Source organism: Tyto alba, unplaced genomic scaffold (genome assembly GCF_018691265.1).
Source record: "Tyto alba isolate M040663 unplaced genomic scaffold, T.alba_DEE_v4.0 Super-Scaffold_13, whole genome shotgun sequence".
NCBI lineage: Eukaryota > Metazoa > Chordata > Aves > Strigiformes > Tytonidae > Tyto > Tyto alba.
The window spans coordinates 11,680,202-11,706,102 of NW_024881275.1; the positions used below are offsets into that span (position 1 = coordinate 11,680,202).

General features: G+C 37.2%; 1 protein-coding gene across 1 annotated transcript in view; it reads left to right on the plus strand.

The window, feature by feature from the left end:
- Positions 1 to 15,693, plus strand: part of PTBP3 (polypyrimidine tract binding protein 3) — a 42,301-nt gene extending 26,608 nt beyond the window's left edge. Inside the window, exons 6-14 of the mRNA XM_032993007.2 lie at positions 100 to 210; positions 3,779 to 3,959; positions 7,063 to 7,140; positions 7,749 to 7,843; positions 11,074 to 11,107; positions 11,708 to 11,800; positions 12,340 to 12,556; positions 13,591 to 13,668; positions 14,321 to 15,693. Of these exons, the coding sequence (XP_032848898.2) occupies positions 100 to 210; positions 3,779 to 3,959; positions 7,063 to 7,140; positions 7,749 to 7,843; positions 11,074 to 11,107; positions 11,708 to 11,800; positions 12,340 to 12,556; positions 13,591 to 13,668; positions 14,321 to 14,453 (1,020 nt within the window). The 3' untranslated portion in view covers positions 14,454 to 15,693. The remainder of the gene's footprint in view (positions 1 to 99; positions 211 to 3,778; positions 3,960 to 7,062; positions 7,141 to 7,748; positions 7,844 to 11,073; positions 11,108 to 11,707; positions 11,801 to 12,339; positions 12,557 to 13,590; positions 13,669 to 14,320) is intronic.
- The last annotated feature ends 10,208 nt before the right edge of the window (positions 15,694 to 25,901 follow it).

Genomic DNA, 25,901 nt, shown 5'->3' on the forward strand with positions numbered 1-25,901 from the left:
AAATGAATTTTCAGAAATTTATATGAAGTATTAAATACTAGTTTGTAGTGTGCGTGAGTTATTCATTGTTTCTGAAAATCAATGTTTTTACCTTCTCAGATTTTCTCTAGATATGGAAATGTCTTGAAAATTGTCATGTTCACTAAGAACAATAATCTCCAAGTTTTGCTCCAGTATGATGATCCAGTTAATGCATTTCATGCCAAAATGGTAAGTGTAGAGTATTCAGCTTGATTCAGTTTGCTTTTTTTTTTTCTGTGTGGTTTTTTTGTTGTTGTTGTTGGGTTTGTTTTTTTTTTCTCCCAGGTAAATGGGGAACATTAGGGATGGCTTGGTCAATAACTTCATGACTTCTCATCATTCTAACACTCTTGCTGCACAGAAATAACTTTGACATCCCTCATTAATTGAAGATATCACTCTATCATCAACTGCAAGCATAAATATGTAGCATATACCCCAAGACCTGCATAATTCTACCAAAACAAAAATTAGAGCTGTCAGTAGTGATGAGCAATGGTAACTGTAGTTGACCAAAGAGACTCTTGCCTTTCAAACTAGATTGAATATTTTCAGTGAGGTTCAATACTAAGAGTAGTGTAGTTAAATGCCCAGAGATTATATGAATGCCACAACTTATTTGTTGAATTCAAGTGATCAATGTTTTCACCTTAAGCTTCTTAATTTGAAATTATCTGTATCCTGATTTTTCAAATGTGCATTCTCAGTAATGAAGAAAAGCTCACCTACCTTAGATGTATTTTCTGTGGTGGGCTAACCTTGTCTGGCTGTCAGATACCTACCGAGCTGCTCTCATTCCCCTTCCTCACAGAACAGGGGGAGAAAATGAGATAAAGAAGCTTGTGGGCTGAGATAAGAACAGGGAGATTGCTCACCATCACAGGTATAACAGACTTGACTCAGGGAAAATTGATTTAATTTATTCCCAATTAAAAATAGAGTTAGGATAGTAAGGAACAAAACCAAAAGTAAAAACATTTTCCCCACACCCTTATTCCTTCTTTCCAGGCTCAGCTTCACACCCAACCTTTCTACCTCCTCCTGATGAGCGACACAGAGGGATGGGGAATGGGGGTTGTAGTCAGTTTGTAACACCTGGTCTCTGCCACTCCTTCCTCCTCACAGTGTTCCCCTGCTCCAGCATGGGTCTTCCCCATGAGACAGTCCTCCACAAACTACTCCAATGTAGGTCATTCCCATGGGCTGCATGTGGGTATTTGCTCCACTGTGGACCTCCATGGACAGCAGGGGGACATCCTGCCTCACCGTGGTGGTCTCCAGGAGAATCTGTTCCAGCTCCTGTATCACCTCCTCCTCCCCTTCCTTCTCTGACCTTGGTGTCTGCAGTGTCGTTTCTCTCCCATTTTTCTCACCCCTCTCTCTCTCAGCTGTTTCCTAGGGCTTTTTACCCTTTCCTAAACATGTTATCACAGAGGTGCCACCAGAGTTCTGAATGGCTCTGCTTTGAGCAGCACTGGATCTGTTTTGGAGCTGGCTGGAACTCACTCTGTTCAGAATAGAGCAGCCCCTGGTCTCTTCCCACTGAGGTGTGGCAGCTCCCCCACTACCAAAACCTTCCTACTTAAACCCAATACATTTTTTTTTTTTTCAAAACAAGTTTGAGTTAGTTTGCTTATAATAGGTATTTTTTTTTCATTTCTAGAAAATATTGTTAATTTCCTCAGTGAGGAGTAATTTGATAATTAAATGTTGAGAGCTGAGACCCCAGAGATTTTTGCAGAAGAGACAGCAGTGTTACAAATCATCAGGTTATAACGCTTTAACTGTGAAGTGTAAAATAAAGACAGAAAATAAAATACTTCACTTACTTGAAACTAAGCCCGAGACACTTTGTATTTCTCTTTAACCTATGTGGTCACCTAAATATCAGTGATTAAATAAATCACTTTGAAAGTTCCATAGAAGGTACACAGAGAAATAGATTCTGGAAAGTATTAAGTGGTATTTAGCATTCAGTTTTTTCAAAGAATTACTGAAAAGCTAAATAGAACTTTTATTCCAAATCTTTATTGAAAGTGACTTCATTCTCTGCTTCAAAATTAAAGGTACAGAATATTTATCTATTGCTACTAGCACTTTAGTCCAGTAAATAAATTCACTATATGTTTTAGAGATTAAGTATATATTGGAAAGTAGTAAAGGTAGTTGGGATTTATCGTGGTTTACCTCCAGCCAGCAAGTAAGCACCACATGGCTGCTTGCTCACTCCTCCCTGCTCCCAGTGGAATGGGGAGGAGAACTGAAAAAAATGTAAAAGTTGTAGGTTGAGATAAGAATAGTTTAATAATTAAATAATAACAATAGTAATAATAATTATCATGAAAAGGAAGATGATAAAAAAGAGAGAGAGAAACTAAAACCCAAGAAAAGACAATGCAGTTGCTCACCACCGACTGCCTGATGCCTGAGCAGTAACCCACCCCCTCCTGGCCAACTCCCCACGGTTTATGTACTGAGCATGGTGTTCGGTGGTATGGAATATCTCTTTGGCTAGCTCAGGTCAGCTGTCCTGGCCATGCTCCCTCCCAGCTTCTTGTACATCAGGCAGAACATGGGAAACTGAAAAATCATTAGCTTAGGATCAGCACTACTTAGCAACAACTAAAGCATCGGTCTGGTGTCAAAATTATTCTCACACTAAATCCACTGTACCAGCTACTAGGAAGAAAATTAACTCTAACCCAGTCAAACCCAGGACAGACTATAGTCTGTTAGAATAGCATATTTTCTCAAAGAATAGTATCAATAATAAATTATACCTTATTAAAGACTTCACAGAAAATATAATTTCAGTCTAAATTATATTAAATAATTATACCAAACCAGTATCTTTTTAGTGTTTTTTTTCCACTTTCATCCATCATGATTTTTTCATGATGTATAGGCAGAAAGTACTACTTTAGTGATCTTTCTAAGCATAGCTGCTCTTAAAAAGATGGATTTTATAGAATCATTCAGGTTGGAAAAGACCCTTAAGATCATCTAGTCTGCCTGTTAACCTAGCATTGCCAAGTCCCACCACTAAACCATGTCCCTAAGTACCACATCAACATGTCTTTTAAATACCTGCAGGGATGGTGAACTCAACCAGTTCCCTGGGCAGCCTGTTCCAATGCTTGATAACCCCTTCTGTGAAGAAATTGTTCCTAATATCCAATCTAAACATCCTCTGGTACAACTTGAGGCTGCTTCCTCTTGTCCTATTGCTTGTTACTTGGAAAAAGAGACTGATACCCACCTTGCCACAACCTCCTTTCAGGTAGTTGTAGAGAGGGACAAGGTCTCCACAGAACCTCCTTTTCTCCAGGCTAACCAATCCCAGTTCCCTCAGCTGTTCCTCATAAGACTTGTGCTCCAGACCCTTCACCAGTTTATCTAAGGGACAATTCCATACAAGAAAAATCACCAAATTAGTATCACTAATAGCATCTGATGTTGTGTGTTGAGTGGGAGACAAGATTAGAAGCACATCTAGAAAGACAAGTCATGCTTAAAGCTATGTTTTATCCATTGGTACAAGGCAATATAGTACTCAATAATTAGGGGACTACAATATTGCTCTACACAGGATGCTTAGGTAAGGATAGTGGCAGTATAATTGTCTGCTTGGTGTTTAAAAGCAGCACCTTAAAAACAGAAGATGAATTTACAGTTTGTTACAATTACATGTTGAAAATAAACTTAGTGGTGACTGCCACTATGTTTCATCTCTGAAAACATAATTATTTTTTTTCAGTGTCTGGATGGCCACAGTATCTACAATGCATGCTGCACCCTACGTATTGATTTCTCCAGGTTAGCTAACCTTACAGTAAGGTACAACAATGAAAAAAGTAGAGATTTCACTCGCATTGACCTTCCTTCTGGCTACAGACGACGACACCTGCAGCCACAGCCATGTATAGCTCCTAATTTAGGTAAGAAACCTTCACTTTTATTGATAAATACACAATGACATCATTATGCTTTTTATGTTGCATTTATGCTCTGGCTTCATATCAGATTTGTAGAAGGGTAAATTTTGCATACATTTCTGTTTGTTAGGTACAGTAAATTTTGTATGGAAATCAGAAAGTCCTATTCAAGACAAATTAATATCTGAAACTGTAACTTGAGGAGTATTCTTGGGCAAATTCAAAATGTTGTCAAAAAGCTGTATTTGTGAAATTATATCATTGGTACAGGTAGTACAATAAATGTTGCACATCAGAATGGTCAATGGCAGTCATCCAAGATTTACACTAGTTGCCTAACACTGCTTGAAAATAAGTGTTTTAAGGGTGTTAGCTCTTATTTGTTGATATGGTAGGATAACTACATGCTGTAACAAAACCATAAGAAACTTAGAAATGTTTTGTAGTTACCTTCTAAAAGATAAAATTTTAGAAATTTTCTTGAATTTTAGAAGTCACTTCCATGATACAGAAGAAATAGTGTCCTAAAGCCACTAGAGAAGCTTTTTGGCATAAATAGTTCAGGGATGCTTATTTAATCAATTTTGATAATAATGCAAATCACCAAAGAGATTAATCTGATGATTTGGCAGAACTACTCAATGCAATTTGAGTGATTTTAGCTGTTGTTCTTTCTCTCTAATGACAATCATTAGCAATAATTCACAGCTTAACACTGTCTCAGTTGTTGAATAGATATCTAAGTGCTATCCAGTTGGTTAGAATAGTAGCAAGATCTGGGGGAGAAGTCCCTTTTTTCCTTTAGTTTTCTATGATAGTTAAGGCAGATACTGGGCTTGTTTTGGGTTCTTCTTTTTTGATAGTTGGCTTTGGTAGCTTAGATTAGGGTAAGAAAGTGAGGTGTAATCAGTACTTCCTTGATCGGTTTTGCTGGTTCCCTTAAAGGCAGGCCTTGGATCTTTACATAATGTACAATCATCTTGATTTTTTTTTTTGAAGATTTGCCATGGAAATATGCTGTTATAGATCTGACACATTCTAATTAGACTTGCACAATTTGAAATGTCAATGAAAGGGGAAAGTACAATTAAAGATAAACTTGCTTATAGGGTAGAGATAACATTATATGCATGCTTTTGGAGGATAATGCATGAATGCTTCTCCATTTCTTTCCTCCTTGCTCTTCCAAGCTTGTAACTGCTTGCAATGTCATCTTCAGTCTGAACACTTACCGTAATAGTCAGAACAGCAGAAGAGCTGGTGTAAAGAAGAATCTGATTTCTGTATCAAAATTTGTTTGTCACAGCGAAGCAGCTGCATAGATATTTTTTTTTTTCTGAAAAAAACAGGTATAGACTGGGAGAAGCATGTTTCTAACCTCCTGGTTAGTAGTAACAGCAAGCATATGTTGCCATAGGCATGCTCTGATAGTCCTTAGTTGCATGACATTAGGAAAAGACGTTGGGACACTTATCAGCACTTACACTTCCTATCTTATTACTTGTGCATGTAGTTTTGATGGAGAATTATAAGATAAAGCAGGTATTTATCACAACGATACATCTATTTTTTCTGTAGACTTGAAGTTGTCTTAATAGCAAAACTGAAATGCTCTTGAAACTTTATTCTTTTTTCCCCCCTTTTTTCTTTACTTTTTGGTGAAAAAGATACTGTGCTACATACAAGCAGATTTTGTGAATGTTATGCTTTTAAAGAGTTCCCTCATCCCGTGAGCATAAGCAGAGATATATGAATTAGCGTGCTTTGCAAGCTAGCTGCTAGCCGCGGAGCAAATTATTTTACACTTAAAAGATGCAACGAAGAATTCCAGATCTTTCTGCATTAGCTCTGTGTGATAATTTTTACATGCCTGATTTTGGTATTAGTGTGCAACATGCAGGTCTTATTTGGCAGAATCAAAGTGCTTTATCTAATTCCTCATTGATGTTTCCATTACCATTCTTGGATTGTGCATAAGCGATTAATACCTATATTGCCAGAACTTGTCAGTGTAATGCACTAGCGCATGTATTTTGAGAACACAATGACTTGCTTTGGTGTGATAAATGTACTCAGTTGTTTGTATGAAAGACCATTTGTTGCTACAGATAAGAGGAGGTGTAATGGGATGCAGTATTCATGAATACTTGATCTGTGGCATCTATTTCATTTGTTGTTTTTGTTATTCATAATGGATACTTTTTATGGTATTGTATCATCCCTGTCAATAACCAATAAATAACCAATGTAGTTATTTTAGTAAATGGTGGAGGTTTTAGTAGTAAAACAGACATATTGCCAAGCTTGCAGGATATATTTGCTGATTTTACATGCCCTATTTAAAAAACTCTAGTGTGCTAGCACATGAAAAAAATCCACAACTCAAGCTCATATCTAACTGCCTTTTAGAACACAAGTTTGTGTGCTGCCCTGAGTAGCATTTAACTCCACATGCTAATGTGAAAATCACTGAACTATCTTAAAGGATGGGACTTGCCATATGTTGATATTCCAAATCTGTTTAATGGTTGTAATTGCCAGGAGAACCATAACACTGGTTATTTATGAAGTAATTTATGAAGCTGGGAAAGTACATTTTCTTAAAAAGCAAAATATGTATACTTTTTGCATCTCAATAGCTAGTAAAATATGGAACCTCAGATTCATTGTAGTTTGTATTATTTAGCCCGTACTGGTTTTAGAAATATGTAGGAAATAGTTGTATCTCACCACTGCAAAACATCTTTTGGTATATTTCCTTCCAGAAAATTCCTAGAATGCATTTCCACTGTGTAAATAAAAATTGTTGAATATTGCACCACAGGTGTTTTGACTTTGACAGATAATAATCTATGCTGTACTTTCCTATTCAAACTTGTCCAAATTACATTTTGCCCTGACTTCATTTTAGAGAGGGACACTGAGGCTAATTGGAATATTTGCTTTCAAAACTGGACTAAAATTGTTTTTGTAAAACCTGAAGTCTTAGGTTTCAATAAGAGTTTTTAACATAAATCTCTTATAAAAGTTGTGATCATGAACAGATATCAGAATAGCAACACTGGAAGCTGACTCTCATTACTGAAATCTCTTCTGCTCTCTCTAGGGACCCAACATAGCCCCTTCCCATTTTATCAAGGGGCTACTGGGTTTACACCAGTTATGGGCTTTCCTCAGGCTTCTGGTAAGTTTCTGTTTTCTAAAATGTGGTGTTTACATTGGTGGCTAGTGGTGTATTTGAATACACTGGAATTCAGAGCAAGTTGTTTTCAAATGTAGTAGTCAGAACAAAATGTTCATTGGAGTCATATCAATTCTCTTCCTCATATTATTCAGTAAAATTACTTTCTGTATTAAAAAACATATGCTCATGTAGTTTATAATTCAATAAGTGCAGAAGCCAAATGCTATGATAAAGATCACCTGCAAGAGAAGAAACTAAGCATCTGTTTTTCTAAGAATTATAAGACTTAAATGACACTCAAAGCTAAAGCAGGAAGTCTCCTCTTTTCTGCTATAAAGTGAGAAATAATAGTCTTCTAGACTCAGTGATCTTTTCCTTTCTAGCACAGGATAAACTTTTGTGCTAAACTATTTTTATTCTTTCTTGAGCTGCAATTTATATCCCCTTTTGGGTCTGTTGGCTAGCTGAATATTTCTTCATCTCTGGAAGTGAGGTGCTTCTTGTGTTGTTGGTCAGATACTAGGAATAACTAAATTCCTTAAAAGCATTTTTAAATTGAATATTGATGTTTTTGCCAGATGTAACCTGCTTTTGTCTTCTAAACACAGGCACCACATCTCCAGTGTCTGGACAGATAGCTATTCCTTGTGATACTGGTGTTCGGGGAACTACTGTTTTACTAGTCAGCAACCTCAACACTGAAGTAAGTTTGGTGGAAGGGATGCAAGTACCAACTTGTCCCAACTGTCAGGATCCTTCTTGTGAAATTACATTAGCTGATGGAATAAGAGAGGAAATCTCTATGATGGTGATATAAAAACAGAATGGCTCTATTCTTTGAGACAGTTTGCAATATTGTTGGGGTTTAAAAACTGCACTCAGCAGTGAAATGCTTCCTAACACAATTTAGTTTAGGAAACATATTTTAGCAGTGTAGCTGGTAATTAGAGAAGAGTCTATGGTCAGACATGAGACATGTTTGAAGAAATAAGCAACACATATTATGTCTAAACTTACTGGCATCTCTCTTAATGACTCCTGTGTGTACTACTTTATCATGAGAGAAGCCAAAGAATTTTTCATTTGTTACAAAACATGAGGAGTTAGAGTAACAGGAGGGAAGAGAAAAGGATATAAAAGATGACAAATCAAGGACTTATCAAAACATTGATAGGATCTCTCTACTTAGAGGAAGATCCTAGATAGGATCTAGTCTAGTTAGAGGAAGAACACAGGTGGTGTACCTTTACTATTGAAATCACTGAAAAAACAATTTTAAAAGTTAATAAAAGCACTTGCTCATTTTTCATAGTACCACACAGATATTTTTTTTAATTTGCTGGCAGTAAAATTGCCAAGGACAACCTGAATAGTTATTTTTATAGCGGAAATGACAGACTGTTCTATAAGCTTACTCAAATATTACAGGTTGATCTGTGTGTAATTAAAGCAATGTAAATGACTTAAAATAAAAATCAAGCTTTACCAAGGCCATTACTTAAAAGACAATTCTACTTGACTGTTGATAAGCAATTTTATTACAGCAATGTAAAATTCTTGTTTGCTTTACACACTCATTAGATTCAATTGACCATAAAACTAATAAAATTAGGAGTTATTGGCAAAATGGAAGTTATTTTCCTATTACTGGGGCTTAAAAAAATCTGTTGACCAGTTCCTTTTAATCTTTAAATAATTGCTATGATACTGTTTTTGTACTAATAGCTGAGTTCCACAGTAAGCATCAAAAGAAACAGCTGCAGAATAGGGCTGTAAGACAAGTCAATTTTTCTTCTATTTGTCAATATGTCTTATCAGTTAATTTCTGATGATTGCTGTGGATGTGCTTTCTGCAGCTGATTATTCAAGATAATTCTCTGAGTCATAAAAGAGTGAGTTTTTTAAGAACAGGCATATGTGAAGCATAGGTCAAAGCTGTTTTTAGGACATTGCTACTTTACTTAATATCAATCATATTGAAGTTGTCATGTAGAACTTTGTGCTGCAGTGCATGATACAACATAAATGCCTTAATGCTCAAGTTCTTAAAAGGTAAAAAATAAGAATGCAAAACAACATTAATTGTTGGAAATACAAATTGTAAATACATTTTCTTGGCAACCGTGTAACACTTCTTCAGTAACGGTTGTCTGAGGCCTGTCACTACTTTTTCTGTGTAGGGAGAATCTGGTTGACCTTATTTCAATTTATAATTTTATAGTTTTAATTTGAACGTTACCTCGTGCCTTTTAAATTAGCTGGTTTTGTCTTCCAAGAAACACTTTTTTACTAGCAATATCACAATCTAACTTCATTAAGGCATTTCCTTTAATAAACTCTGTGCTGAATTAAAATATTTGGCCAGAAGGATAAACTCTAGAAGGACTTAAAATTTAAATGTATAGTAATTGTTCCTTAGTAATAAGTGCTGATGATAAAAGTGTATGGGCTTACACTTAGGCTACAGTATCTTCTGTTTTTAAATAATTTAGGTACACTTGGTACATTTTTCAAATGTGAGTTGAGAAAGAATAGGGCTGGAGAGTGAGTAGTGCTTCTGATGCCCAGGTATTTTTAGTACTCGTTACTGGCAAAACCTTTGCCTCAGTTGAATGAAATTTCACTGAATCATATAATGGTTTGGGTTGGAAGGGACCTTAAAGACCATCTAGTTCCAACCCCCCCTGCCCCGGGCAGGGCCCCCTTCCCCCAGCCCAGGGTGCTCCCAGCCCCGTCCAACCTGGCCTTGAACCCTTCCAGGGAGGGGGCACCCACAGCTGCTCTGGGCACCCTGGGCCAGCACCTCACCCCCCACACAGGGGAAAATTCCTTCCTTACATCTAATCTCAATCTACTCTCTTTCAGTTTAAAACCATTACCCCTCATCCTATTGCTACACTGCCTGATAAAAAGTCCCTCCCCATTTTTCCCCTAGCCCCCTCTAAGCCCTGGGAGGCCGCTCGAAGGGCTCCCCGGAGCCTTCTCTTCCCCAGGCTGAACCCCCCCAGCTCTCTCAGCCCGGCCCCCCAGGGGAGCTGCTCCAGCCCCCCCAGCATCTCCGTGGCCTCCTCTGGCCCCGCTCGAGCAGCTCCGTGTCCTTCTGCTGTTGGGGGCCCCCGAGCTGGCCCCAGCACTGCAGGGGGGTCTCCCCAGAGCGGAGCAGAGGGGGAGAATCCCCTCCCTGGCCCTGCTGCCCCCCCGCTCTGGCTGCAGCCCAGAACACGGGTGGGTTCTGGGCTGCGAGTGCACATTGCCGGCTCACGTCCAGCTTTTCATCCATTAGTACCCCCAAGTCCTTCTCTGCAGGGCTGCTCTCAATGCAAGAAAAATTATTTCTTTCAATATTTAGCTTTATGTTCACGGTTTCTAATTAAACACTATATTTAAATGCTAATTTTTATATGCTTCATATGTAAACAATTAAATGGTATGTGTATCAGTTTATCATGTCATGGTCGCGTACAGAGATGGGGACAATTGAAGACAAAGCAAACATGTTTTGAAGCTACTGTTTTTAGGTTTTTTAGTTGTTGTCTACTGTTTAGAAAATACAAAGGAGTTCTTGAATTCTCTTTCTGTTTCTAGTTTAGCAAATGTCTTTCATTTTTCAGGGAATGAACTGCTAGCTTAGAAAGAATAAGTTCAAATAATTATGCCACTTAAAATATTAATAACTTCTTTGGCATGACAGACTGGCTTGAGTGATGAAAATGCCTGAGATGAAGTGTTATCTTGTTAATATATATTTGCTATGCACATAAGTATTTAAACAATAATGCTATACACTCTAGTTATTGCAGGAATGGCTTTTGGAGAGACAGGTTCATGTATTAGTGTTCATTATCCCTTCCATTCTGTTTACCATGCACTGATGGAATAGATGTCTTTATTCATGGCTTTAAGAATAATATACTCATTTTATCATTTACACAGGCGATCACAACGTATGGACTTTTCATCCTGTTTGGTAAGATATGTTAAATATACCTTGAGAAACTACATTGTTAGCATTCTTTTTATTTATCTGACACATACTGGTTAATGCAAGATCTGTTCTGTCCTTGTTCAGAAAATGCATAAGACAATGCACTGGTTTTAAAATGACAAAAATTTGAGTCACTAGTTGTAGGCCACAGGTACCAAAAAAGACAAAACGGTTTCAATGTCAAAAGATTTTCAGTGTGTTGGATTTCTTTACTATAAAGATTGCATCAGAGGAAACGGTGTACAGAATTGGCACATACATGAGTTGCAGAGGACAATGTTGGCATAGTAATATTTTAATATGGCTCTGAGAGTAATTTAACACTGTTGCACTATTTAAAAGTTGAACATAAACATGGAGTAGTTACGACTTTAGATCCTGTTTTTTTTTTCCCTGATTTTTGACCCTCAGAAAATAATACTTCAAATAATAACTTTAAAGCTCTCCCTCATACTAGTATTCTAACCAACCTGTTTGAGGTGATTATTCTTTGTAACAGTTATGTTAGTCAAAAGACATAGACTTGCCCTTGTGCTGTTTGCAGTAATGGTCTGGACAGATTTCCTTTCTGGATTTCCACAGGACTGTATGGTGATGTGCATCGTGTGAAGATCATGTATACCAGGAAAGAAAATGCTTTGATTCAGATGGCAAATCGAAGGCAAGCTTGCCTAGGTACTGATTTTTAAGGCACAGTTACGATTCAAACTAGTATGAGCATAATATAGTTGAAGAATTTGCCATCTGTCCGTAACAAGCATAAACATATTAAGTCCACCATTGTGATGCTTTACTACATGCAAACTTTTCCTTGTATATACAGATAATGACCTGTTTGCATTCATGTAAACAAATTATTTTCCCACAGTGGTTTAAAAAAATAATCCCATGAATCTCAATCTAGTAAATGTTAGAATTAAAACATCATACCATTTTCCTGTAGTTTATCCTGTATCAAGCTATTAAAGAATAATCAACTGCTCTTCATTGAAGTGCTGTTTTGCATTTTAGTTTCATTTAGACTGGAAGTTATATTACATCCTTGTACTTATTTAAAGTATGTTATGACATAGCCCCCCTGGTACTCATGGAAGTTGCAGTTTTAATTTAGAATGTGAAATCTGACACCAAGTAGAAGACAATATTAGTTACCAAATAATCTTTTTTCTTCCCCCTCCCTTCATTCCTGTTCAAATTTTATTTCCACTGGTTAGCTATCAGATACTTGAATGGACAGATTCTGTATGGAAGGATCATCAGCACTACTTTTTCAAAATACCAGTCAGTTCGACTTCTTCATAGGGGACAAAGGGACTACGGTCTGACGAAGGACTACAGCAGAAGTCATCTATGTCGCTTCAAGAGGCGTGTCTCAAGGAACTTCCAAAGTGTTGTTCCTCCATCAGACACCCTGTATCTTTCTAACATCCCGTGAGTATCTACATCTGTGATCTTCTTGGAAAGATGTTTTTTAGGTTATGTTATTAAGTTATGAATTCTGACATAAGCTTTAAATTTCCTCAGCCTTCTAGTTTTCTGAGAATGTGAGTCATTCTGGTGTGTCATTAATAAGTGAATCCCTAACTGTCACTTTTTTATTGTTAGCAAAGAGGATAACTGATTGAATGCTCATCTTTGAGTTTAATACAGTTTACATTTTGCTTGAGAATGTGTTTCTGGTTTTCACATATTAAGTCCTGTGTTATAAATTTTTGCAGCAATTAAAGAGATGGTTTTTGAGATGATGTACTGGAGTTAATGACATCAAATTTATAATTGTCATCATTATTTAATGTAGATACAGCTTTTAATCATATAATCACTTTTTATAGAATAGTTTTTACAGAATTCAGCCCTCTTACATAGAGGGGAATTTGTTTTTAAAAAAATGTATTAAGAAGCATGTTTTTTAACACTGAAACAATCTTTTTTTTCCTATCTAGAATGTTGTCAATAATGTGTGGAGAGACAGCCAAACATAAGTTTTTACAGACTTCTTTTGTTTGGCAGCTATGCAGGGAGGGAAAAGGGAGAACTATGGAATTTTGTCCAAATAAGAAAAAAGACACTTTAAAATTGTTTTTTTCAGTAAAATAGAAAACTTCCAAAATTGAAAATATGTGAAGAACATTTACAGTAATTACAAGATGAAAGTTATTTTTGAAGGTATTGGTTAAGATATTAAGTAATTTTTATGCAATCTGAATTTAACTGAGGGAGGAATGGGTGAGGATGGAAAGAAGTAAAGTATATCTGAAATATTTTTGCAGCATACTGTGGTGATAAATCTTGGTGTCAAAGCCAAGATGTCTAGGTTAAAGTTTTGACGCAACTTGAGTTGGTGGAGATAGTTTTTGTTGTTCAAATTTAATTTAGAAGCCAGAATTGAGATTTTGATACTATTACAGAACTCTGTACTCTTTTACAAGTTGAGGGGTTTTTTTTGTTTTGTTTGTTTGAAATAGGCTTTCTACTACTGCTGCTGATCTGGAGAAACTTTTTTCAGATACAGGATCTACTGTGAAAGCCTTCAAATTCTTTCCGTAAGTTATCTTGTAAAACCGCTGAGCAAGCTTTCATCCTGGAAGAAGGTTAATTGTGTTTTATGGAAATTCCATGTGTGTATATCTATAGGCACAAGCTGTACAGCTATAACAATTTTTATAATTCTAATCTTAAAATGTTAAAAGGGATACTTGTTAGAATAATCAAATTAAAAATATTCAGCTGTTTAACAAATTCCACATGTGTTCAAAATAACATAAGTTTAAGGAAAGCAAATACTTTTTTAAAAAAATACAAGCTGTATGTAAAGCATCATGTAAAAGATGACAATGAATCTGCTCTAGCATTCAGTAAGGTTGCTCAACAGCACTATCTTAGCATGATCATACCTGCTATAATAATGCTGTATACGTGGACAATACAAATGTTTTTTTAGAGGTCTTCAAGCCTTATTTTGACCCTGTTTTTTGAAGTTCAGTGTAATGGAAGAAGGGCATGGCTGTAGGCCATTTATCTGCAAAAATCTATAAAGTTGTTATCTCTTCATTTTAAGAGATACATAATTAGTTCTGATTCTTTCACTGTAGAAGTGTTCAGTATGTGTAATGTGTCTGAAATAATACTTGTGTTACTTTCCTGTGACTAGGACAATGGGTATTTGGATTAATGATCGTTTTTATTTTACTTCAGGAGAGATTGCAGGATGGCTCTTATCCAGCTGGCCTCTGTGGAAGAAGCAATTCATGCTCTCATTAAGTGTCAATATCATGACTTTGGACAAAACCATCACCTCAGAATTTCCTTCTCAAAATGTAGAATCTGACTCTTCTGTTTACTTTCTTTTTAAGAATTTATCACAATTTCAGTAAAATGTTCAAATAGAAGCTGAAACAGCTGTGACCAACTCTATCAAAAGAAAAAGCTCATTCATACACAAATAATTAAGTGATGACCTTTTCTGATTTTTCTGCCAGTATATGATCAAATTTTAATAGAAAGATTCTTCTGTGAAATTGCCTTAGCAACAATATATATCATGAAATTTCCTACCTGAAATTATATTTTGAGGACATCCTCTTAGCTTTTGTTCAAAATCAGCCTTACAAAGCATTTTACAAAGAGTATTTCTAACAAAATGTTAAATCTACTTTGCACAGATGAAACACTAATTCGAATGTGAAATAGTGCCTGGGTTTCTTGAAAAAAAGCAAGCACAGACTCAGAGTGTCTTCTAAATAGTATTTATATTACCAGGGTGTGTGTTCATACCTTGGAAAATATTTACAAATAACTTCTAAAAAACCAAAAGGCTGTGCTGTTCATATGGTTTAAATTATTAGAGAAAAACCAGTGCCTTATTTCTGTGGAGAGATATTTGACAAATAAAAGGTATTTCATAAGGTTCTTCAAGATGTGGTATGAGAGACTTATCTTGACTTAACCATGGAGTTGAAGTTTGATGTCTTCTTACTCTGATGTTGTACTTCAGGCAAAATAAGACAAAAAAATATTAATGATTTAAAACAATTTTTTTACATTTCTTTCAAGAACAAAATGTTTACAACCTTACGGAAAATATTCAGGTCTATGATGGTTTGACAAATCCTTAAGAACCTATTTTTGCTAAAGTCCTCTAAGGGAAAAAAATTGTATGTCAAGAGGTTTTTGTGCCACTATAATGTCTAACGCTTAAATTACTGTGTATTTCCTTGACTTCTTAGTATGTGCCTTACTATGTGCTTATGGTACAACATCATAGGAGTTTTGTCTGAACTATCTTGAAAAATATGGTGTGGGTTTTATGAAAATTCTCTTATTTTGAAGTATCAGGGAAAACATTTCTGAAAATACTGTTTTCTTCATTGAGTAATACTGTGAGTTCTAGTCTCATGTGCTTTGGAATAGAGGTGGGAATAAGGTTTAACTCATTGTATAATTGTGTAGGAATTCTTTGAATTTTCTGGTTGCAATTGTCTAGTACCAGTACTTGGCTTAAAAAAATTTCAAACTCAGAAAAGTGCACTAAAAATAAACCAGCATATGAAAATCAAACAGCAAATTCACTCCAGTCTCCAGTCTTCATTTAACTTTTTGAGAGATATTTGCTCTATCAGAATATTCTCTTTTGGGTTCCTGCATATTTTTCTCTCAGTATTAAGTTTCAAATAATAATGAAGTATCACTCTTTCATTTTTAAGTGTGAAAAAATGTTCAGTACTGAATGTCCATTTGGAGAATGAGCTGAGATGCAGTTTGCTTTGGTGGTGTTTGGCTCCATCTTCTCTATACTGTGGCCTTAAGTCGTTAAAGATACGTTAATAATTTCTTTAATATAGGTTCTTAATTTTTGTTTAAATAATTTGTGAAGTACCTGTAATGTGCATAGTGTAACCTGAAACTTGTATTCTAGTAGTTATATCCTGAGTACAGGTACTGAAAATGGTTGAGCATAGAGGGTTCTGCCTGTGTATATGTCAAGTCTGTAAATCAGCTCTGGGTTACCTGTAGCTCCATTTTTTTTTTTTCTTGATGGATGCACACTTTGTTCGAACCAACAACCCAGCAGCTTAGTGCCTTTTCAAATGACCTGTGATTTCTTGTGTAATGGTAAAGCTTTTGCTTCTCTGAACATTAGAACAAATTTCTGAAACTTTCATTCATAAGTTGACTTGACTGTCTTGTCTTCTGGTCCTGTCAGTTGTATGGGTCTTGTGCACAGATGGATTGAGAGCCTTTTTATGCCTAATATATTCCACATATCTGAGGAGATTTGCCTACATATAACATTATCAGATTACAGATGGCAAACCTGTGTCTGTATGCTGAGAAAACTATTCACCTTTGTTAATAATACTGTCAGTGTGGCTTGTATGATCAAGTATCTTGCACTCCACTGATTCACGTCATCAGGAAAGCGATGAGTTCTTTTCCTATAAGGGAGAGGAATCTACTAGTTCACATCATATGCTGTTAGCTTATACTGCTGTTTTTCAAGAGAGAGGTCAGCTACTTAAAGCACCATTTTGCCTTTACCTTTTGCCTTGGAATGTTGACTAGAGCAAAACTACCTAATATAGTGCTGGTAACATTGTGCTGAAAGGATACTGGAGGATTGCACAGAATTTTTTTTCAAACTAACTTTATTCTTATGACTTCGGAAGGTTTGTTTCTATAAAAAAGACTGTTTCATAGAATCATAGAATGGATTGAGTTGGAAGGGACCTTAAATATCACCTAGTTCCTACCCCCCCTACCATGGGCAGGGCCCCCTTCCCCCAGCCCTGTCCAACCTGGCCTGGAACCCTTCCAGGGAGGGGGCACCCACAGCTGCTCTGGGCACCCTGGGCCAGCGCCTCACCCCCCGCACAGGGAAGTTCTTCCTTACATCTAATCTGAATCTACCCTCTTGCAGTTTAAAACTGTTACTCCTCATGCTGTCACAACATCCCCTTGATAAAGAGTCCCTCCCCATCTTTTCTATAGTTCCCTTTAAGCACTGAGGGGCCACTATAAGGTCTCCCTGGAGCCTTCTCCTCTCCAGGCTGAATAACCCCAACTCTCAGCTTGTCCTCACAGGGAGCTGCTCCAGCCCCCCCGATCATTTTAGTGGCCTCCTCTGGCCCCGCTCGAGCAGCTCCGTGTCCTTCTGCTGTTGGGGGCCCCCGAGCTGGCCCCAGCACTGCAGGGGGGTCTCCCCAGAGCGGAGCAGAGGGGCAGAATCCCCTCCCTGGCCCTGCTGGCCACACTTCTCTTGATGCAGCCCAGGACATGGTTGGCTTTCTGGGCTGCCAGCACACATTGCTGGCACACAGTCAGTTTTCCATCCATTAGTACCCCCAAGTCCTTCTCTGCAGGGCTGCTCTCAATCCACCCCTCACCCAGCCTGGATTTGTGCTTGGGATTGCCTCGATCCACGGGCAGGACCCTGCACTTGGCCTTGTTGAACTCCATGAGGTTGGCACGGGCCCACCTCTCCAGCCTGTCCAGGTCTCTCTGCATGGCATCCCTTCCCTCCAGCGTGTCACCGCAACACTCAGCTTGGGGTTGTCAGCAAACTTGAGGAGGGTGCACTCAATCTCACAGTTTGTGTTGCCAACAGAAATGTTAGACAGTGCTTGTCCCAGCACAGCCCCCTGAGGAATACCACCTAGCACTGCTCTCCACTTGGACATCTGACATTTGAGTACAACCCTCCAGCCAATTCCTTATCCACCGAGTGGTCCATTCATCAAATCCATGTCTCTCCAATTTAGAGACAGGGATGTCGTGTGGGACAGTGTCAAATGCTTTGCAGATGTCCAGGTAGATGACATCAGTTGCACTTCCCTTTTCCACCAACGCTGTAACTCCATCGTAGGAGGCCACCACATTTGTCAGGCACTGTTTGCCCTCAGTGGAGCCATGTTGGCTGTCACCAATCACCTCCTTGTTTTCCATGTGCCCTAGCACAGTTTTCAGGAGGATCCGCTCCATGATCTTGCCAGGCACAGAGGTGAGACTGTGTGGCCAGTAGTTCCCCAGGTCTTCCTTTTTTCCTTTTTAAATATGGGGGTTAATTTGCCACTTTTCCAGTCAGCGAGAACTCCACTGCACTGCCACGACTTCTCATGCTATGAAGGATAGTGGCTTAGCCACTTCAGCTGCCAGTTCCCTCAGGACCTGTGGATGCATCTCCTCAGGTCCCATGCAATGCTTTCTTGCCTTTCTTTTCAAAGCAAATCCTAATAGTTAGTAGTTGTGATTTTTTTTTTTTTTTTTTTTCAGGAAAGAAAGGGAAAATTCTGAGGTATTTAACTCCAGGATTTTATTGCAGAGGTAAGGGGGACAGGACCAAAAATGCACCAAATTTTATGTGCCTTTGGTTGATTCACATATAGGTTTTTTTCATATCTATTGCAGTCTTAAGTGTAATAAATACATTTTCCTCCTATAGAAGTGAATTACATCTTTTTCAATATAGATTTAATTATCCATCTGCACTTAACATTACAGTTTTTTTATTTTGTACTGCAATGTCCATCTAAGCAATAGCTTTTCATATCAGAAGTATTATAAGAGGACTAATGTACATCTTCAACAACAGTTGCGGTTCAGCAGAACCTAAACTTTTCCCAGAGCAGGGTAGAAATTCTCATTTTCAATAGTATGGGAATCTATTCTACAACTCTGAGCCAACACAGATGTTGAAGACTGCTTCATTCTTTGAAACAGGCATGAGAAACTTCAAGTCTTGGGGCCTTATCAATGAGAATTCTTTTGTCTTCTATTTTACCATGCTGTGCTGTTTTCTATGCCTTGAGATTCAAGTTTATGTAATTTGCAGAGATTTTAAAAAATGTAAATAGTAACTGAAAAAATGGTCTGCTTTCAGATTCCTGTTTCTCAGCTTTCTTGCTGATTTGCTTTTCTTTCATATTATTTTGCTTGTCCTTCTGTCTGTTACACAACACTAATTTAGACCCTTTTATTCTTGCATCCAAAATTCAGGACTGATGGTAAACAGGCAGTAGTCTAAAGCAATAGATAGAACTATGGGAGTGATGTGGTGAGTGCAGTGCTTCTTTCTGAGCTAAGGATTTGTCTTCCACTGAGACTAAGCCTTAGCAGATCTTGAAGTATCTGAAGTCTCATACACGTACTTAATGACTGCCTGTGTGTCTCCAGGCTATGACTAGACCACTGAGCAAATCTAGTGTAAACTACGCTATTACCAATCTCCGAATGTAGATGCTTCTGTAAGAAGAAAAATCTAATTCAGTTTAGACTGGATTGCAGCTTTCAGCAAAATGCTTATTCTCTCCAAAGGCTAGATATGTAGTCCCCAAGTGTAACTTTATTTTTGTTCTTGATACTTAAATATTTGATGAGCATTCTGGAGAAAATGCTAGCTTTTGGTGGCCAAAACCTGGCTTCTTTTTTTTTAGCCAAGTTTGTCTGAGGAGGAGTGGTAGGAGAGTGGAATTTCCCACCTGTTGTCTTCTCACCTTCCTCCTTAACCAAAAAATAAATCTAATCTCAAACTCTTGTCTGCTGTTGTTGTAGCCCCGTAATATAATCACAAGTAAATATTTTTCCCTAAGTATTTAATATAAGTGTCCATCTTGGAAAATTAAAAATCACTTTTAAGTAGCATAGATATAATTTTTTTGATACCAGATTTTGTTCTGTTACTTGCAAGCTGAAACAGAAAGGTCAGTGCCTGGTGAATTTGCCAACAGATAAGATCTTATATGGTTTGGATCAGTCCCAAAAGATTACTCTACAGCCCCGGGACTCACCCATTTACAGAGCTGGAAATAAGATAACGTATATTTTAAAAAGAATATAAAAATCCCCTCTTGCATTTTCTTAAGGGTACTTGGATATTTGCCCTTGAGTTCTTCAGAGTGTATCAGGTAAGTACCATCATATCTAAAAAAAATATATGAAGGTGGAAGGCATATAGTAGAATACATAGGTGACAGGAAGCATAGGAGGTAGAGGCAGAGGGAAAATGAGACTGCAGAGAAGTGAATCCTCCCAGAGACAATTTCCAAACCAATGCCTTTTCTGTTGGCCACAAATTCAGCTCAGGTGCTGCAAAAAAACGAGAGAAATTGTCCATTGACAATGAGGACAAACCCTTTTTGGGTAATGTAGGGTAGCAACATGAGTTGCCTGACTCCAAAATCACTCTTATAAGGAGAGTAATACTTAGTCTTTCGTGATATACTTTAGTGATCATTTCTACTCCTTAATATTTACTGCTTAGTCTGTCAGTTTATCAGAGTAATACTTCTAGGTCCTGTTTTTTATTTCCAGTCTGCTTCAAGTAGCAGGTAGTCAGTGTCCATCAGAGAGAATCTTGGCTTTTAATGCAAGAATAAAAATTATTTTGTTGAAATGAAAAGGCATAACCTTCTGTACTACATGCATTAAATCTACTGTGTAAAGTGTTTTTCCAGCTATGGTTTAACTGGTTCTTTTGTGTGTGCATATTACTTGCATGATGAAAGGTCTATGATAGTTTTTATTGAGAGTGTTGTGTGGTGTTTTTTTTCCCCTCCAGAGCCTATCTCTGTCTGAAAAGCCACATTATACCGTGCTTGGAAACTTTAAAAGAGGAGTGTCTGAAGGATATTGCATAATGCTGCAGGCTTGCAGCTCTGTGGTTGGATACAGCTTCTATTCCTACCCTGCTATGATGGTACCTAGCACACACACCTAGACAATGTGTTTGCAAACACTGTTTGGTGAGTATCACTGCCTGTAAAAATAAAAATGAAACTTTTTTAAAAAACATGATCTCAACACAAAAAATGACACAAGGTTATCTCAATCTAAAGAAATTAGGATAATTCTTCTGTTCAGCACTAAGAATTCTGATGATCTGGGAAGAATTGACTGTAGCTCCATAAACTATTTTAGTCATTGCAATGTGGGTGGGTGCTTGGATGGAGAGCTGTGGGTTCTTTTCTAATTAAAAACTTTCAGTTAAGAGTTGACAACAAATTGGAATTGTCAGGTTTAGTTCTTACCAAAGAACAGGCCAATGTCACTGGTTGGTATTTCAGCATTTCTAACCTCTTTTTTCCTTGCCTCCCCTTTTATTACAAATTCTCACCAATGGCCAAATTGCCCTAAAGCAGTATGAGATGTAATAGCAGTAATACAGTGCATTCAGCAAAAGGTCATTCCTGTATATGCAGAATTTGACTCATTTGCTCAACAGATTTGGAAATATCTTGTGAAATGTGCAACTAAGGTTCCTCATTTTACAAAGCTGTGAAAGTAGTTTTTCTGTTTAGGAGCATAGTAAGTTTCTGAAAAGGGTTTGCTGCCTAAGTACTCTCTTCTGTCACATCTATTAACTGAAAGTTATTTCTATACCTACCTTCATATATGAAGTTTGGTTGTGTTATGTACTATTTTCCTTTTTTTGTGTATGTTCTCAGTGTGACTGGATAACTTCAAATTCTCTCTTGTCGAGGCTTTAATTATCTTGTCAAAAGCGTAAAGGGTTCACACTGTTCCTGTATGTGTTTCAACAAGCCTATCCTCTTTCTCAGAACCTTCATCAGTCTATCAGATACTGAACTGGTTGAAGATTTCTATAGGAGTCCTTTCCCAATTGCTGAGTGCCTTCTGATTCAACAATAAATAACAATGCATTATGCTATTTGAGTTCTTGAGATTAAGCATCTTCCAGGATAAGATCTTTCAATGTTAATTAAACCACAGGATATAAAAGTGCTTCTGGATGCTAAGACTTGTTATGGCATATATGTCTTTTTCTCTCTTTCTGCTCTGGATTGGTAATGTTGGTTACACACTGCCTGTCACAAGATGCCCTGGGCTTATTCCCCCTTCAGGGCATGCTGTATATGCTTGTAAGATTCCCAAAGAACTTCTTGGAACTCTTTATGGAGCCTTTTATTCAGCACTTAGTGCAGGACTATGACTATTGCTTGTGTAAATTGTTTTTCTTTGAGGAAGGTGTTCAATTATTTTGTATCTTTAGCTGTTATACAAGCTGCTTATGCTGCAGAACTTAGATTCTCCCAACTTTGTTTTGGGAAGATTACACTTTTCACTTAGTTATTATTTTGATACATCAGATTCTAATCAAGGTCCTTGAAAAATATTTTCACAGTCATTTTTGTCTCACTCATCAGAAGGAAAATAGATAAGGAAGAAATTACTTGTGAAGGGTCTGACACAACCATAAGATGTTAGCAACAACAGCCTATCTTGCCTGGGATATCTCAGTCACTTACTGTCTCATGTAATCTAACAGGAAAATTGCTGATAACTTTGCAGATCAATTGCATAGAAACATTAGGCTTGATTAAGGTGCTGAACGCAAGCTGAGAAATTCTACTGACAAATCTTGACTTTTTCCCTTTCAAAGACTAGGATCCAATCTAAATAACCATACTGTTAAACTAAAATACATGTATCTTCTTACTTACTCTCTCTGTAATGGGACTGTACCTTCAGCCTCACTTTAAAATACACCCTGGTGGAAGGAAGTGTTAAATCACCTACCTGGATCTTAATGCTATGTTAATGCACAGTGTTATATTATTAAGACAGTTATAAATCGGGAAATGTAGCTGCATGTAGCTGCATAATGTCACAGATAAAATAGGTGTACTCCAAATGGGTATGAAATAAAAAACTACGTAATTTTAATTAGACAGTGAGTTGATGTAGTGCATAACAAGATAAAAATACTCAGCTTAATGTAAGAATAGACAGTCATTATTTAGTTCCCACATTATTTGAATCTCAAGTTCTTCTAGTGTATGGAATGTTCTCCAAGAAGACAAAAAGAGGATTAAATGTGTGAGTAGCTTATTAACTACTCATTAGAGATGAACAGTAGCCATATGTTACCCACCCATCAAGGTTTGTTGTGGGGAGAGAGAGGGCATTTTTATGTGTTTGTTGGTTTTCTATATATTTTTCTCAGTAAAGATTATATTTTTGTATGCACTTTTTTTTATGCCTACAGATTTGAAGACTATAACTGACAGTGCATTGTAAGACAAACTTTGATTTCTTGCTCAGATTAATCTATGGGTATTTTGTGGATTTAGACAAGTTTCATTTGTCTCTGTTTCCCTCTTCATAATACTGTCAAGTTTTGAGAGGAATATTGCACATGATCAAGAACAATTGCAATGCCTCTTCTGCAACTCCAAATTGTATTTTAATTACAAGGTCAGAAAAATAGTCTAGGAAAAGCAGTTACTGATGCACCATATGCTTATTGAATGCCTTGTCCAGTTTAATATGGGGGGGAATATTCTAGAATATAAGTTGGCCACAAATTCCTCAGGAAGATCAACTACAAGTTTAAAATATGCCGGATTTGATTCTGGGTCTTAAATATTTACTATAGGTCCAAGTGTTCACTTCATGCATAACTGTATTTAAAATCATAAATGTAGAAGGATCACTAAGTATAAGTGAATGTTGAACTGGTTTGAGTAAAAGTAGTATTTTTATTGTTCTGAGTTAAAAGCATTCTCAGAAATCTGGATTCCCAAAATTTGGAAAAGTTGCTGTTTGAAAAAGTCTGTGCTGGACAAATCTGACATTCGGAGACCATCAGAAAAGCATAGTTCATATGCACTATATTTCAATTTCGTGATAATGTGCAATGAAATTCTCAGGTTGCTGTTAAGGGGTGTTTTTTCTATACAAAGAGGAAAAAAAAACTATAAAGGTAGAGCAAGTTATTTCTACATTTCATGCTTTTCAAGATGTAGTTATTTTTCCTTAGGCACAAGACAAATTAATAATGCCTATGGATGTTTCTACATTTGTAATACACAGGTGTGTCTCGGTGTTTTCCTGCCAGCAGTGCTTTGTTTTTCAAACATTTCACCATAACATTGATCACAATTAAGCAATAGCTTAGGTTCAAATACATTTTCCCTGTTTCCTAGCTATTGTGACATTTCTCTGCCTAAAATTTCAGATTGAAGCAGGGATGGTTAAATTTTTAAAAAAGTTTAATTATGGAACTATATTAGTTTGGAATTTTTTAAATATTTGGAAATACTTTAATCATAGACAGTGCTTTTAATTAGAGCCAACAAATACTTGTATCAAATACTTGTGTTTTTATAGTTTGACAAGCAGGGTCCCAAAGCCAGTACATAAAAAAATGCATTTTCACACATAGACCCTTTATCAGGGATGTACAGTAATTTCCATTTTATAAATACACAAATGAGGGGAAAATTGACTAGTCTCCTCGTGTAAGTCTTTTTCTCCAAATTTTTAGGACCCTTTAGAATGTGAACATGTATCCCCAAAATATTTTATTTTACTTTTATAGAGAAGTTTCCATCATCTTTAAGCATATCTCTGGTCTCTAATTGCTATTTAGGTTCTGTTGTCTAACACATGCTCTGTTCGTGGTGGGAAGAAGCATGTAGTAGACAAAATCCCAGTAAATTTCAATGATCTTGTTATTTAGCTACTGCATTTTTGTGGTGCAATAACAAATGTTCGGTGCTAGACAGAATTCAACCTTTAATTACTGTGTCAAATGGTCTCTTATTGCCAATAAATTTCTGGATAGCAACGTTACTGATAGTCTTGAAAAGTCTAGTGGGAATATTGTAAACTATCAGAATATAAACAGGGCTGTCAGCTCTGCAATTTATATATATATATATATATATATACACATATATACAAAGAAAAGGTGACCTTTTATTTCCCTAGAAATGTCAATCTTACGTCGTTACTACAATTTATGACAAAATACAAATGTCATCACCCAGGGTCTCTTTCTCTTCTGATTGTCAGTAAATGTAGAAATAATAGCTATACCTAATAGAATTTTGAAAGACTGAAGAGCAGAGCTTGTGCTGTTTTTGTAACTAAACAAAATCACTTTGCATGCCAAACATGAATGCATAAGGTTATGAATCCAAAATCCAAATCATCCTGCTGGCTTTGTGTTCACAGAGTCTAAAAATACAGTAAGTTGGGGTGCTTTCTAATTGAGATAACAAAATTTCTTTAAACTGGATAAACAGCATGTGAGAGATGACTTGCTTACAAAACAACACATGGAGTGAACATGAAAGTATTTACTATGAAAGGTCTGGTTATTAGAGTCTTCCCCTCTTCTTTCCCACTACAAAGTCTTGATTGAAATATGAGACTGCCAGGTGACAAAATACAGTTCTCTGTAGGGAAAGAAGATGTGGGAAAGGAATCACCAGCTGCCTTGTCTGCAATGACCAGGAAATGATCCTTAACGTGGTGAGGAGGGCGTGCAGCGCACTTGCTATCCTGGGCTCCTGGAGAGCAGGCTTTGGCCTCCTGAGGGATCTGCATGACAGAGTACCATGGGATAAAGCCAAGGAAGGAAGAGGAGCTCAAGAAGGTTGGTTAATATTCAAGGATCACCTCTTCCAAGCTCAGGAGCGATGCATCTCAACAAAGAAGTAGTCAGCTAAGAACACCAAGAGGCCTGCGTGAATGAACAAGAAACTCCTGGACAAGCTCAGACACAAAAAGGAAGCCTACAGAGGGTGGAAGCAAGGACAGGGAGCCTGGGAGAAATGTGGAAAAACTGAGCAGCCAAGGGTCGGGTTGGGAAGGCCAAAGCCCTGATAGAATTAATTCTGGCCAGGGACATCAAGGACACCAGAAAAAGCTTTTACAGGTATGTCGGTGATAAAAGGAAGATTAGGGGAAATGTGGGCCCTCTCTGGAAGGAAGAAAGAGACTTCGTTGCCCGGGATATGGAGAAGACGGAGGT